The 13,863-nt window shown below is 38.7% G+C and overlaps 1 protein-coding gene across 1 annotated transcript in view; it reads left to right on the forward strand.

The window, feature by feature from the left end:
* Positions 1–13,863, forward strand: part of LOC149785285 (phosphatidylserine synthase 2-like) — an 81,086-nt gene that overhangs the window by 56,954 nt on the left and 10,269 nt on the right. The window contains exon 11 of the mRNA XM_089979160.1: positions 4,747–4,892. Within this exon, the coding sequence (XP_089835286.1) occupies positions 4,747–4,892 (146 nt within the window). The remainder of the gene's footprint in view (positions 1–4,746; positions 4,893–13,863) is intronic.

Here is a 13,863-nt window from a genome sequence, read left to right on the forward strand (position 1 = left end):
AGGAATTAGGAGTGAACTGCTTGCATCTTTTATAATATATTCTCTAGCCGATTTTTAAAAATTAATATCTATTTGTTGTCAACTCATTATAGTACCTCTGCTTTGAATATCACAGAAAAGAATGTCGTTTTTATTGTTCTGTGTCTATTATGCCCTGTCACAGAGTTAGGTAGGTAGGTAGATGGTTTCACAGTATGTCAGCTCAATACTGGATATATGGTGCCAATAAAAGTTAACATTTTGAATTTTAAATAGATTAAAAGTTATAAATATAAATTTTTAAAAATTCTTTAGTTAGTAAAGGAGTCAAGATTTTTTTAGTCAGATTTTATTTTCAACAAGATATTTTGTCCAGTGATTACAGGACATTACTGAAAGTAGAGGTGAGCCATGTAATCATTGATTATCATCTGGTTTGAGCCTTATTTTGTTACTTTGGTCTTTTGTTGTTGTTGGGTTTAACGCCATTTTTCAGCACACGATAGGCTATACATGGCAGCCAGTATTAATGGTGGAGGAAGAACCCGGGAAAACCCTGGAAAGAACCACCGACCTACGAGAAGCTACTGGCAAGCTTTCTCACATACCCACATTGGCTGAATCCGAGACTCGAACCAGTGCAGACAGAGCTGAGATGGCAGTGATCCGTAACGGGAGAGCGCTTTAGACCACTCGACCACTCGGGCCCCACTTTGGTCTTTAGGTAGATCCATGTACATGTTATATACACATTAAAAAAACTGTTTGCATCCAAATAAAATTTAGTGTCAAGAATTTTGCAGTGATGTCTAATCTGAATAAATGTCCAACTTTTTGGTCAACTTTTGAATTAATGCCCCCTTTTAGCTTGGCTTTTGCACTGAGAGACCTTTGTTTTTCTAATGTTGAAACTTGGTATATTCATACATTACGATTAGAATGTAAATCATATATCACATTGGTGGTCCTACATTGGTTGAGTATTTTAAGTTTTCCATACCCATACACTTCTGTTCTATAACTCACGGGCTATTTGAGATTTGAGATGAAATTTATTTAGGCATCATCACTAGAAGGTGCGTTGCTGCCCATGAAAGCTCTTTAATATTAAGAGATGAAACTCGTTATACTAGAAGGTGTGTCATATACCTCATTGGGAGTCCTAACATTATTTCTAGGTTAAAGCCCAATTTCATATAAATGAAACTTGGTATACTATGTGTGTCACATACTGCATTTTGAGTCCTGACTTCATTTCTAGGTGACAGTCCGATATCATATAGATGAAATTTTGTATACTTGAAGGTGTGTCATATAGCACATTGTGGGTCCTATCTTCATTTCTTGGTCACAGCCCAATATCATTTCAAGGAAATTTGGTATACTGTATTATATACTGCATTAGGGGTCCTAACTTCATTTGTAGGTCACAGCCCAATATATAGATGAAACCTGGTATACTAGGTGTGTCATATACAACACGGGGGTCCTATCATCATTTCTAGGTCACAGCCCAATATATTATTTTTTCATACCTAACAACTGTTTGAGATTCAGGTATGAAGATTTGTATACATGTACATTATCACAAACTGGCGTGTCAGATATCACACTGGAACCTTGTCAAGGTCACAGGTCAATATTTTCAGTTTTCTATCACACTTTCCTTCTGCTTTTAGAGCCATTTGAGATTTATGACTGAAACTTTGTTCATTCATACATTATCATTAGAAGGCATGGCATGTGCCACACGGTGGTCACAGCTCAATATTTAGTTTTCTGTTAGACTTTCCTTTCATCTCTGATAGTAACTTGAGCGATTTTAGATTAAATGATGCAACATGGTTTTACATCTATGTTATCATTAGCAAGTGTGTTGTGTACTATATATTAGTATCTTTTCTTTAAGGTAATTATCATGGTATTCTATGGCAGAAATGCTTCCATTATACTTTCCTTTTCACTCTATGATTGTAGAACCATTTGTGATGAGGGATGAAACTTAGTATAATTGTAAAACATTATTAAATTGTGTCTTGTTTCACACTGGAAGTGTTGTCTTCAGAGTCAAGGTGACAAGTCAGTAGTTTATGTTTGAGTCACACTTGCTTCTTGGATTCCATGTTTGCAGTCCTATCTGCAGGGTCAAGGTCACATGTAAATGTACTTCTCATTTTGATGGCATCTCATGTATCACAGTCAAGACTTTATCTTCAAGGTCAAGGTCACCCCATTTCTCTGCTTTTCTTTTAATGGCTTTTAAGAGAGGGCAATGAGAGTTAATTGATATCCATGTCAGCCCAGTAACTTTACACCTCTGTCTTAAAGGTCATAGTCAGACTTCATTATTGTCAACTTTTGTTTTACCTTGCCATGGGGGGGCCCCGAGTGGCCAAGTGGTCTAAAGCGCTCTTCATTACGGATCACTGCCATCTCACCTCTGTCTGCGGCGGTTCGAGTCTAAGATTCAGCCAATGTGGGTATGTGAGAAAGCTTGCCAGTAGCTTCTCGTGGGTCGGTGGTTCTTTCCGGGGTTTTCTCTGGTTCTTCCTCCACCATTAATACTGGCCGCCATGTATAGCCTATCATGTGCTGCAAAATGGCGTTAAACCCCACAACAACAACAACAACAACCTTGCCATGGTAGGCATAGGGAAAAACTGATTTTGCATGTTTTCTTGTATTGTCTTTTTAATGGCTGTGTTCATACTTTAGTCCATCTCATCATGAGACAGAGACAGTTCATTCTGAGATTTTCACCCTTATCCCTTCATCCTTGGGGGCAAGGTCAAGTAGCCTAAGTGTTAGAACATTTGCCTTGGATGTGGGAGGTCACGGGATCAAACCCTGGCTGAGTCATGTCAAAGATTTACTACATGCCTGTGGCATGATGCCCAGGTGCTAGACAACACTATAAACTGCCATGCATACATTGTAGCCTTTGTTGTTGTTGTTGTTGTTGTATGTTTTAACGCCATTTTTCAGCACAAGATAGGCTATACATGGCGGCCAGTATTAATAGTGCAGGATGAACCCAGGAAATCCCCGGAAAGAACCACCGACATTGTAGCCAGTGTTGTTGTTGTTGGATTTAATGCCATTTTTCAGCACATGATAGGCTATACATGGCGGCCAGTATTAATGATGGAGGAAGAACCCGGGAAAACCCAGAAAGAACCACCGACCCACGAGAAGCTACTGGCAAGCTTTCTCACATAACCATATTAGCCGAATCCGAGACTTGAACCCAGGCAGACAGAGGTGAGATGGCAGTGATCCGTAACAGAGAGTGCTTTAGACCACTGTAGCAATGTGACTCAAATTGTTAAAGCTACATTAAATTTTTTTGAAAACACACACACACAAGATCACAGAATATTACAGATGTGTAGTATGATTAGTGTACCATTCTTATGATCTTTTTGAATCCTACCATCGGATCAGCACAGGTTGATTACCACCGTGTGTTCTTGTGCAAGGCACTTTATTCCAATTGCTTTAATGACCTGCATGTGTTGCTGTGCCATAAAATGGCAAACCCAACCAATTTATTACCTCATTATGGATTCAGTTCATACTTGGGATATCTAATTATTCAATAAAATGCCATGCCAACTATTACATTACACCTTAGTGGATTCTGTCCATACTTGGGATGTCTCATTATTCAGTCAACACTTGTCTTTTTGCAACACATTCACTCACCACTTGACCTTGAGCTCAAGGTCAGAGACATAGAAGATATGTTTGAAGTTTATTAATGTTTTTTTATTTGGTTTTTTTGGCCATCATGAATTCTCTTCATACTTTGGATGTTTCAGATTGCTCACTTTGAAGATCTGTGGATTTTTGAGCATAGGAAAAACATGCCAGTCCTGATTTCTTTTTCTTTTGTTTTTTATCATAATTTTGTGCTATGTAAGAACCATGTACAACTTGAAGTAAATCTAATTGTCTGAAAGGTCAAAGGTTATGGTGATTGTAGATGAGAAGAAAAAAAAGGTTTTTCCAGAATAACATTTGTTTTAGAGTAAGTTCCTTGACCAGACTATGTGGACAACTTCTATTATGAGTAATAACGAAACATATGGGATCTAAATGTCATACATCTGATAAGGCAATAATGTTAGTTAATAATCTCAAGAGACAACCATGTTCCATCAGTGCCTACGTAGTGGACTATGAAACCCATGGCAGGCATTAGTGCCTACGTAGAGGACTATGAAACACATGGCAGACATATGATGTCCTATTCACAGTACTGTTATATCAGATTACTTTAAGAGCACCAAATATAGGTAAGAATAATTGAACCACGTGAATCTATGTATATATGCAGGTGGATATATGTCTATATTGTCAGTGTGAATAAACCTTTTATCGGCAATGTTTAGCACCTCTGTGATTTTTATCATAGATCATGATCATGCTACATGTATATCATTTTAATAATGTCTGTATGCCATTTTAATAATAATAGCAACATGCCTTATGCTGTGCTTTTATGTATTTCATTTATAATATATATGTATGTGTATGTGTGCTTGTCTGTGTGTACAATCCTTTTATCATCAATGTACAGAGCTTCTGAAGATTTGTATCATAGATTATGCTATATCAGACAATGTAATTTGTAATTTAGGTAAGTTCTTATTTTTTTATAGTGTGAACACTTTGAAATGTTTGATGTTACTAAATGCATTGTGGAGTGAAATAGTCATTTCATGTTCTTTCCCTATGACATACAAATATATTTTGGTTTTTCAGTTCTTGTTGGCAGAGTTGAACACATTTTACTTGAAGTTTGTCCTGTGGTTACCTCCAGAACATTACCTGTGTTCAGGCAGATTGGCCTTTTTCGTATTTTCTGGTGCCGTTTCCATGAGAGAAACATTCCAGTACCTGGATGATCCGTAAGTATTAATTAAAGTACAGTGAAATGTGTTCATACTACCTTGAAATATCCATGACTTGGAGGGTTTGCCTTGAAAACTCCTTGAATTTTTGCACGAAATCCATTGAATTTTCCTATGGTTATATGAAACACTATAACTGAAAAAATATATGACTTTAAATAAGCAAAATCTGATTGACACAACACTGGTAGATAACAAAGTTACATATGGAAATCATTGAATTTTTGTAAGACAGAATTCTGTTGGAAAATGTTTGGTACTTTTTTTTAATAAAAATCCTTGAAAAGTTGTTTAAATCAACTCTCCAAAGCTGTATAAACTTTGAATAATGAGGGTACTTTAACCATTTTATCCTATAATTTGATCAGTTTTAGGCATTTGTCTTCTCTGCCAGACTGATTTATTACTGTTTTACTTACAGCTTAAAAACAAAGTACTTAGTATGACTCGATAATTCACTTAATATGACTCAATAATCCAGTTGTTCCATAATGAATTCCAAACAGTTTTTCTCTAAGTGACATGTTAACGCTACCATGAAATCATCAATAATAAAACAGAAAAGATTTTTTTAATGAGAGTGGCAACCACAGAACCGCTTCAGTGTCCTAAGTGGTTAGAGTGTCTGCCTCTGATGTGGGAGGTTACGGATTCAAATCGTGGCCGAGTCACACATAAGACTAACTGCCTCACTTGGAGCTCAACATTAAGAGGTTAGTGCTAGGACTGGTCAGCCTGGTGTCAGGATAATGTGACTGGGAGGAATTAGCTACGATGTTGTAGCCTCAACTTGATTTGTTGTGGTTGAGGCTACGAACTGATCCCATATCATGTAATGGAGCAAAAAAAATCATTACTAAAGTCAGAAAAACAAACAGTGTAGAAATCAACTACATAAGTATAATCATGTTGTGAAAGAAGTTTGGCTTATTTTGACTTTATTAAGCCCTTACACGATAAAATAAATTGGCATGGTTACTCTAACCTTATCCTGTCCACCATGACAGACAACGCGAGACTCTCGCCGTGACCCCTTTTCTACGTAAGGCTTGCCAGAACATATTTTGGATATTCTACGCTGTATTATTATCAATCAAGTGCGAATAATCGCTTCTTGGTTGAATTTCAAAGTTGCCGATAAACCGTATTTACTTTTAATGCGCAGATTTTCTGACCCAAACAGCGCCAAATTTTTACTATGATTTCCAGATAAGGCGTCAATGTCCTAATATGGCACACAAACAAACAAGGCTGAGAACGGAAGTAATCATTATTTGAAATAACATGGCGGACGATCTAAACGAAAATATCGGCTGAAAAAAGTAAACGAGATTTTACAACTATTTCTACAATGATTTTTGATACTTCCGGTATTAAATAAGAGGACTACTCTATTTATTGGATTATATGCAAGGAATGTGTTTAAAGTGTTATTATTAGGCTAAAAGAGCGCCGGGTGTGATTCACACCCGGCTTGCTCCATTAACACGTATATGCTCATGTTAGTACCCTGTCCACGAGGTACGAGTAAGGGTACTAATATTAGTACTAGGGAGGAATATGATGTTACACATCTGCAGCATGATGCCCCAGTGCTAGACATTATTATAAACTGCCACACTACAGACATCACAGCAATATGACTGAAAAATTGTTAAAGCTACATTAAAAATCCAAATCTCACACATACACACACACACACACAGTGAAGTTACTGTCAAGGATTAGCTTGCTATGGGAGATTATTCATTTCACATCTCTTAAATAGAAATTTCTGAAGTTAGCATTATCAATGCAGCTCCATTAATTGAACTAGAGTTAATAAGTTGTGCTTACCATTCATTTAATTTGAAATGCACCATTTTCTTAAGGCAGGGTCACATGTCTACTAATTCCATATTTACATATGATCTTACCAAATATCCAGAAATTCTTTTGTGCAACTATTCATGCATCTTTCCTTGGACTGGGCTAAAACTTGGCAGATATTGTTGTCATAGGTGAACATGTGCATGCACTTTTGTTGTTGCACTAGAATAAGCTTTTTCAGAGTAATGTCCCTTTCCAGTTTCATTTGATCATTTTTGTGTGCACAACGGGTCCCACACTATTTGAGGTATTGCCAGGAAACTTGGCATGCATTATTTAATTGAAATGAACATGTGTATATGATTTTGTTGTGTTTTGGTGCATTTCTCCACCTAATACATTAATCATTGACGTTAATGTACTGATTAATTTCTGCTTCCTCCCAACTCCAGCCCTCGCAGAAAGATCGTTGTTCTTCACTTTAAGCTTTTGTTCAATACAGGCAACAATGTATCTATATGTCTCTTGAAATCCAATGGATTTCTGTTCAAATATTAACAAACCATCAGAAAAGTCTGTGTTGTTTTATTGACAAATCTTTGCAATCCATTGCTACTTTTATCAGAGGTTGATTGTTGTTGTTGTAGGGTTTAACGCCATTTTTCAGCACAAGATAGGCTATACATGGCGGCCAGTATAAATGGTGGAGGAAGAACCCGGGAAAACCCTGGAAAGAATCACCGACCCATGAGAAGCTGCTGGCAAACTTTCTCACATACCCACATTGGCTGAACACGAGAATCGAACCCATGCAGACAGATGTGAGATGGCAGTGATCCGTAACGGTGGGCATTTCAGACCGCTCGACCACTCGGGGGCCCACTAGAGGTTGATTGTAACATCAAGTCCGACTGCAAACTGCCCAATTATTCTATCATCCTTGGTCTCTTACAAGGGTCTGTCTTGTTGGTATGGACATATGGGCATCCTACTTTTAGATGTGTTGGTCTAGACTATTCCATCTACACCAGGTGCCATTTCTCCGGTGGCCTAGTGGTCAGAGCATCTGCCTCGGTTGCGGGAGGTTGTGGGTTCAATCCCTGGCCGAGTCATACCACAGACTTACAAAATGGTACTATCAGCTGCCTCACTTGGCACTCAGCATTAAGAGGTTACCGTTAGGACTGGTTGGGCTGGTGTCAGGATAATGTGACTGAGTGGGACATAATGCTACATGTCTGTGGCATGATGCCTCAGTGCTAGACATCACTATAAACTGACACACTGCAGACATTGCAGCGATATGACTGAAAAATTGTTAAAGGTACGTTAAAAATCCAAATCACACACACACAGTACACCAGTTGCCCATCTGTCAGTTTTGATGACAGGTCTGCCTTTTATTGCCTGTTGTATGAGCAGGTTACAGAACATGTCTTTAACAATATTACTTCTTCCCTTATGATTTACATTGACATGGAAGGCTTGCCAGATGAAGACTAACGCTGCAAGGGATTCCAGGGACAACCATGATCATCCTTTTTACCTATATCCTTCTATGGAGAAGACTCAGTTTAGCTAAGCTGTGATGGAAGAGATCTACAGGATCTTTTCTCTCACTGATTGCCTGCTGTTACAGTCTTTGAATCAGATGTACTATGGTGTTCAGCAACTGGGGCTGAGAGGAGAGAGCTCTGACATCAGTCTCCAGGAAATGAGTCAGAATCATCACTTTTCATTCCTGACAGAACCTGTGAAGGTTGCCCTTATATCTCAAACAAATGTCAGATAAACCTCTGCAGTTATTCAGTTAGTTCTGCAAAAGACCCCTTGCCTGTGCATGGCCTTAGCACCAGTGAGATGAGGTGTGCAAGAGTGCAATTTGACCTTGCTGACCATTATGTCTTGAAAATACAGTCCCAGATGCTGTTTGCCAGCCAGTCAGACCATTCGTCTGGCCAACCCAATTATGATCTTAATTTGGTCAACAGCTTTGTCATTGACAGCAGAGTATGCTTTTCTGACTGTCAGATGACTCAGCTTGATACATCTCACCCACACATTATGGTGGACTGGCTGCACATTCTGTACTACCTGTCAAGTCTGTCATCCTGGTACTGCATTTGCTGGCTGAACCCAGCAGTACTTTGGATATAATGGGAATGCAGACCTGCCAACTGTTACATTTTGATTGTAATTTTTATGAAAATGTCCTTTAAAATATGGACTTACAGAATATAAGCAAAAATTACAGACATGTTTGTTGCACTAAAATGCGAATACTAGCTTGACCATGATTTATTTGGACTTGGGTTTCATATTAGATTTAGTTGAATTGGTCAGGGAACCAGACTAACTTTTCAGAAATATCTCTGATGCTTTAAATTACACATATTTTGTCATGCAAAACATCTGCATGATTAAGCTGTTGCTTATAGAATTTTTAAAACGTTGTGCCAAACAAGTAATTCATGTTGAAGATGAAAGGGATAATAATTATCTTAAAAAGTGTTAATAGTCAATACAGAATAATAAAAAGGAATATTCATATTCTTGGGAAAAGCGCAGGAAGGGCAGCAGTTATATTTAATGGATATCACATGTTGGTTTGAGTATATTACATGGCAGGAAATATGTTTGCCATTGTCATGTGAAATAAAAATAAAAACTCCAAGAATGACATCAAGTTGAGAGATAGCATAAAGCCATTGAGCTCCATAAGGTTTGGAACTGCAGTTTGGGAAACTGTACTTTACACATTTTTTAGTTGAACATGATGCTAACCATCCCAGCATCGGTCTCAGATATAACTTTTTAAGTGCATGTTTTCCAACTTTACAATAGCAGTTCATGATACGTTGTTACACCTTACTGAAAAGTGTTCTAACTTACAGAGAAAAAATGGATTGCCTTACTGAGAAGGTCTTGTTAGAGTTGGCAGTCTTGGAATAGCTTTGATTGCATATCCTTAAGAAAGTACCACATAACCAAACTATGTATGGTAATGACACAGCATCATTCTTGCCATATGACAGGTTATATCCATACATAGAAGGCATGCAGGAGAATAGCAGCCCATCTGTTGAAGAAGCAGATAATTCCAATTGCTACATTATTCCAATCTGACTCTGGGACTTAGGGAATATCAGTTTCTTCTTGTAGTATGTTATCCAATCATATTACCTTAGGAGAACTACTACTACCTCACAAATCCAGTCCTCTGAGATAAAACTTTTTAGCTAAGGAGCTTAAACTTATCTGCCCACCTAGGTGATGGTCAGGCAGAGTGATCTCCCCATGAAATAGGGATTGGCAACAAAACCCATTAATATCTCAGTTACTAATTCCACTTGTGTCAAGAAGCATACTCTCAGCACAAGAGACCTTGCAAAAGCCAGAATCATTATTCGTACAAGTTGGAGGAGTTCTCACTCACAAGGAATGTATACCCAATCTATATTTCCAACTTCTCTCTCTTTCTATCTCAGCAAAGTTCTGCCTTTGCAATTTTAGCCACATTTGTTGTCTTTACAAATTTAATTGTACTTAGGTACTTGCGCAGGTAACTTATGTGACTTCACCAATAAGTTTGACTTTACCTTTTATATGTTGATGTGCAAGTCTGTGAGACCTATAGAAAACCCTTAATATATGTATAATTCCACAACAACTGGCCACATGCAGGTGAGTTGTCTCTGTTTAGACAATTATTGTTTGGACACCACACTTCATTGCATTTTACCTGTATGGGTTGTTCTTGAACCTCTCACAGGTTGTATGGTGAATTATTTTGGTATAATTTGTCTGCTATTGTCCAGGTAATGCTATAAGGCACCAATTTTCTGTTCACTAAAAAAAGACAGGTACAGAGCTACAACAGGTTTATATGTTCAGCTCTGCTTGTCTTACAGATTTGGCATGAAACACATGACTTAAGATGAAGACTATAAACCTATATGCTGACATGGCCAAAATTCAGAAATTTTTGGTGGATAGGGGAGGGCTTATGCCAGAAATAAATTACAAGATCAGAGAGTCAGCCCTTGCAACAGTGTCACCACCACAGGACTTCCCATTGCTGGCTATACCTTTAGACCTTGCCTCTTCAGGATTCCATTCTGCAGCTCTTGTGTATTAACAATTAACCAAAGAACAAAACAAAGTATTCTTTTGCTCCACTGATACATAGGCTGGTCACATGAATCAAATATTCTGTAACCTGTCCCAACATTATGACTGTGACAACATCCTCCCTATAAACATGGCCTATTTCCGTTTTGACTGGCCTAGGCCTACTACAAGGGATCTTCAGGAAAAAAGACCTCCAGACAATAAGTTCCTGGAAATCAGTCTGTTCAGTCTATCAGACCTGGTATATACAGGCAATTATGAAGACCACATATGACCTCACTGCACTCTCCATTTATGGTGCCAAGTTTAGTATATCAACCTCCGGCAAATGCCTCCTCTCATTTCTCAGAGCCCTTGGTCATCAGAAGGGACTCTTTAATCGATTACCATTTGGAAATCAGTATTTCTGTTTCAAGGTGCTGCACAAGTTTTGTCTGTGGCAGACCTCAGTACTCATTGCCAGATCTGTCTCAGGCAGCTGTAGATGATGCAAGCAGAGATGATAATGCCAGCTCTCTGGCTCCTTCTTTACTTCTTGATCTCACTATGTCACAGGAAGACTCAGCATTCAAAGCTTCTATTGAAGAAGTTTCCTTCTTTGCCTCCAGAGTTCTCTCCTCCTTCTCCAACCTTATCAACCACCAGGACCAGAGTGTTGATCTTATCATTAAAAAGGGAGAATCAAACTTAGATTACTTCCAAAGTACAGAAGGCTGGGGGAGGGGGTACACCTACGACCGTCTTTTTGGGAAGCCAGTGGAATGTGGTCTCCCCAGGACTGTTATCTAGACTGTTGGCAGGAACTTTTAATCTGAAGAGATTCCTCATTCTATCTGACAACTCTAAGGTGGAAAATATCTCAAATTGCATGGCAGAACCAAGTCTGCAGTCCTCTGCATACTGGTGTGGTACTTTCTAAAGAGGTTTTGTCAGCAACAAATCCATGTCCAAGCTTGTCATATTCCTCGATGTCTAAACATAAAAGAAGATTCTTTGCCCTGGGACAGTCGGTTTATACAGTCTCTCCAATCCTCAGGTTTCACACAGATATGCACCCGATAGGACCAACCATTGGTGGACCTGTTTGCGACAAGGTGGAATACCCAGCTATCAACCTTTGTCTCACCAGTCCCAGATCTCAGAGCCTGGGCAGTCGATGTACTATCCATACATTAGAACAGCCCAGATGCATATGCCTACCCTCCAACAAGGTGATACAAAAAACAAGAATCCGAGTGTCTCCTCATCCTCATTGTACCACTCAGATCCAAGAGGTCATGAATCAATGGCCTTCTCAATCTCACAATGGAAATTCAATGGAAAATAGAGAATTTACCTCATGTACACAAACAACCATAACAGCATTTGTTTCATATCCAACCCAGACCTAATAAACCTGCATGTCTGGGTCATATTAAACAGGCCCTCAGAAATAAACAGTTCTCACCAGTCATGGAGAGAATCACTCAAGCAAGAAGGCCCTCCACTCTGAAGGCATACAAAGGCAAATGGAATATTAATACACCGTGGTGTACACAAGAACAAAATATACCACTACAGGCACTGTACCTGAAATAGCTAACTTCCTCCTCTGGTTCTTCAGTAAGAAAAAGTTAGCACCAGACACAGAGGTTACCACTTCATGATCACTAACACATTTCATCATCATGGAACAGAGGACAAACCATAGACTTATCCTACATCTTCTCCAACTTTGAGTATAACATTGGCTCTGTGCCCAAAATGGAACCTATCATGGGTACTAACCTGGTAGAACAAAATACCATTTGAACCACTTTCAAAGGCATCTTTGGCTTACCATTCATACAAGACCTGCTTCCTTATCACATTAGCAACAGCAGGCAAAATCAGCGAAATACATGCCTATCAGGGAACCCATGCAGTTCTGACAACACAGGTAAGTTTCACTTATGACGGTTCCCTCTTTCATCCCCTAAGTCAGGCTTCCATCGATGGTTAACCAGACCTTTGTAAAGACATCGTTATTTTCACTCAAGGCTGCCTGCAGGATCCAGTATGAGCTGTGAAGTGTTATCTTTCAAAGACAGAGCCTTTGCATCAAGGGAGATTATACCTGTCTTGACCTCCCAAACAGGTACAGGATGATATAACAACACAGACCCTTTCTTCAAGGATTAAGTGGGTTATTCATTCTGCATATTGAGAAATAACTCCTACTCAGATGAATTTATTATGCATTTCAGCTCATGAGGTTTGAGCAGTTGCTGCAAGCATTGCCTTGGACCAGATATATTCTCTAACTGTTATCCATGGCACAGAATGGAGATCTGAGTCCACATTCTCCAACTTTTACCAGGGAGATCTTCCATTCCAAAGGACTCAGCTCAATCTGTGGAATCTATAGTCATTGCACATCAGGCTGCCTTTCCAGGTCATTCAGCAGCTTCATAAGTCAAGTTACACATAAACTGTCTCACCTTAGTGGACTGGAGATGGCATCTCTGGGATAAGGGGATGTACCTCCCTCCACATCTTACCTATTCTTCCGAGGTATTATGATTGGGTAACATATTTAAAGAAGAAACTAATTTGTTCTAGTAACCAATCATAATACAGATACATCCTCTCAGCCTCCACACAGTTATATCCATGTAAAGAGCATGCCTTATGCTCCAGTAATAATTGAGATTTTCATAGGTTTTGCTGCCAAACGCTATATAAAGAGGAGATCACTTTGCTCAACTTCCACCTAGCTGGGGAGATAACTTTCAGGTCATTTTAGCTAAAAGTTATCTCGGGGCATGGAAGCTGGATTCACAAGGTAGTTGTGGTTCAGCTAAGATATTATGATTGGGTAAGTATTCGTGAAGAAACTTTTTTTAATATAATAAATTATTTTGCTTGAAGAAATTAGTTGCTAGTTCTATCTAAATTGATTGAAGAGTGAAATTCAAACTTTAGGCCTGCCTCATAGAAATCTCGACCTTCCAAATTTTGTTGATGGCATTCATTTGGGATAAGGAAGAAGACTTGGGGGTCAAATGTC

This window comes from Sinohyriopsis cumingii, chromosome 13, assembly GCF_028554795.1.
Source record: "Sinohyriopsis cumingii isolate HCF-2022 chromosome 13, ASM2855479v2, whole genome shotgun sequence".
NCBI lineage: Eukaryota > Metazoa > Mollusca > Bivalvia > Unionida > Unionidae > Sinohyriopsis > Sinohyriopsis cumingii.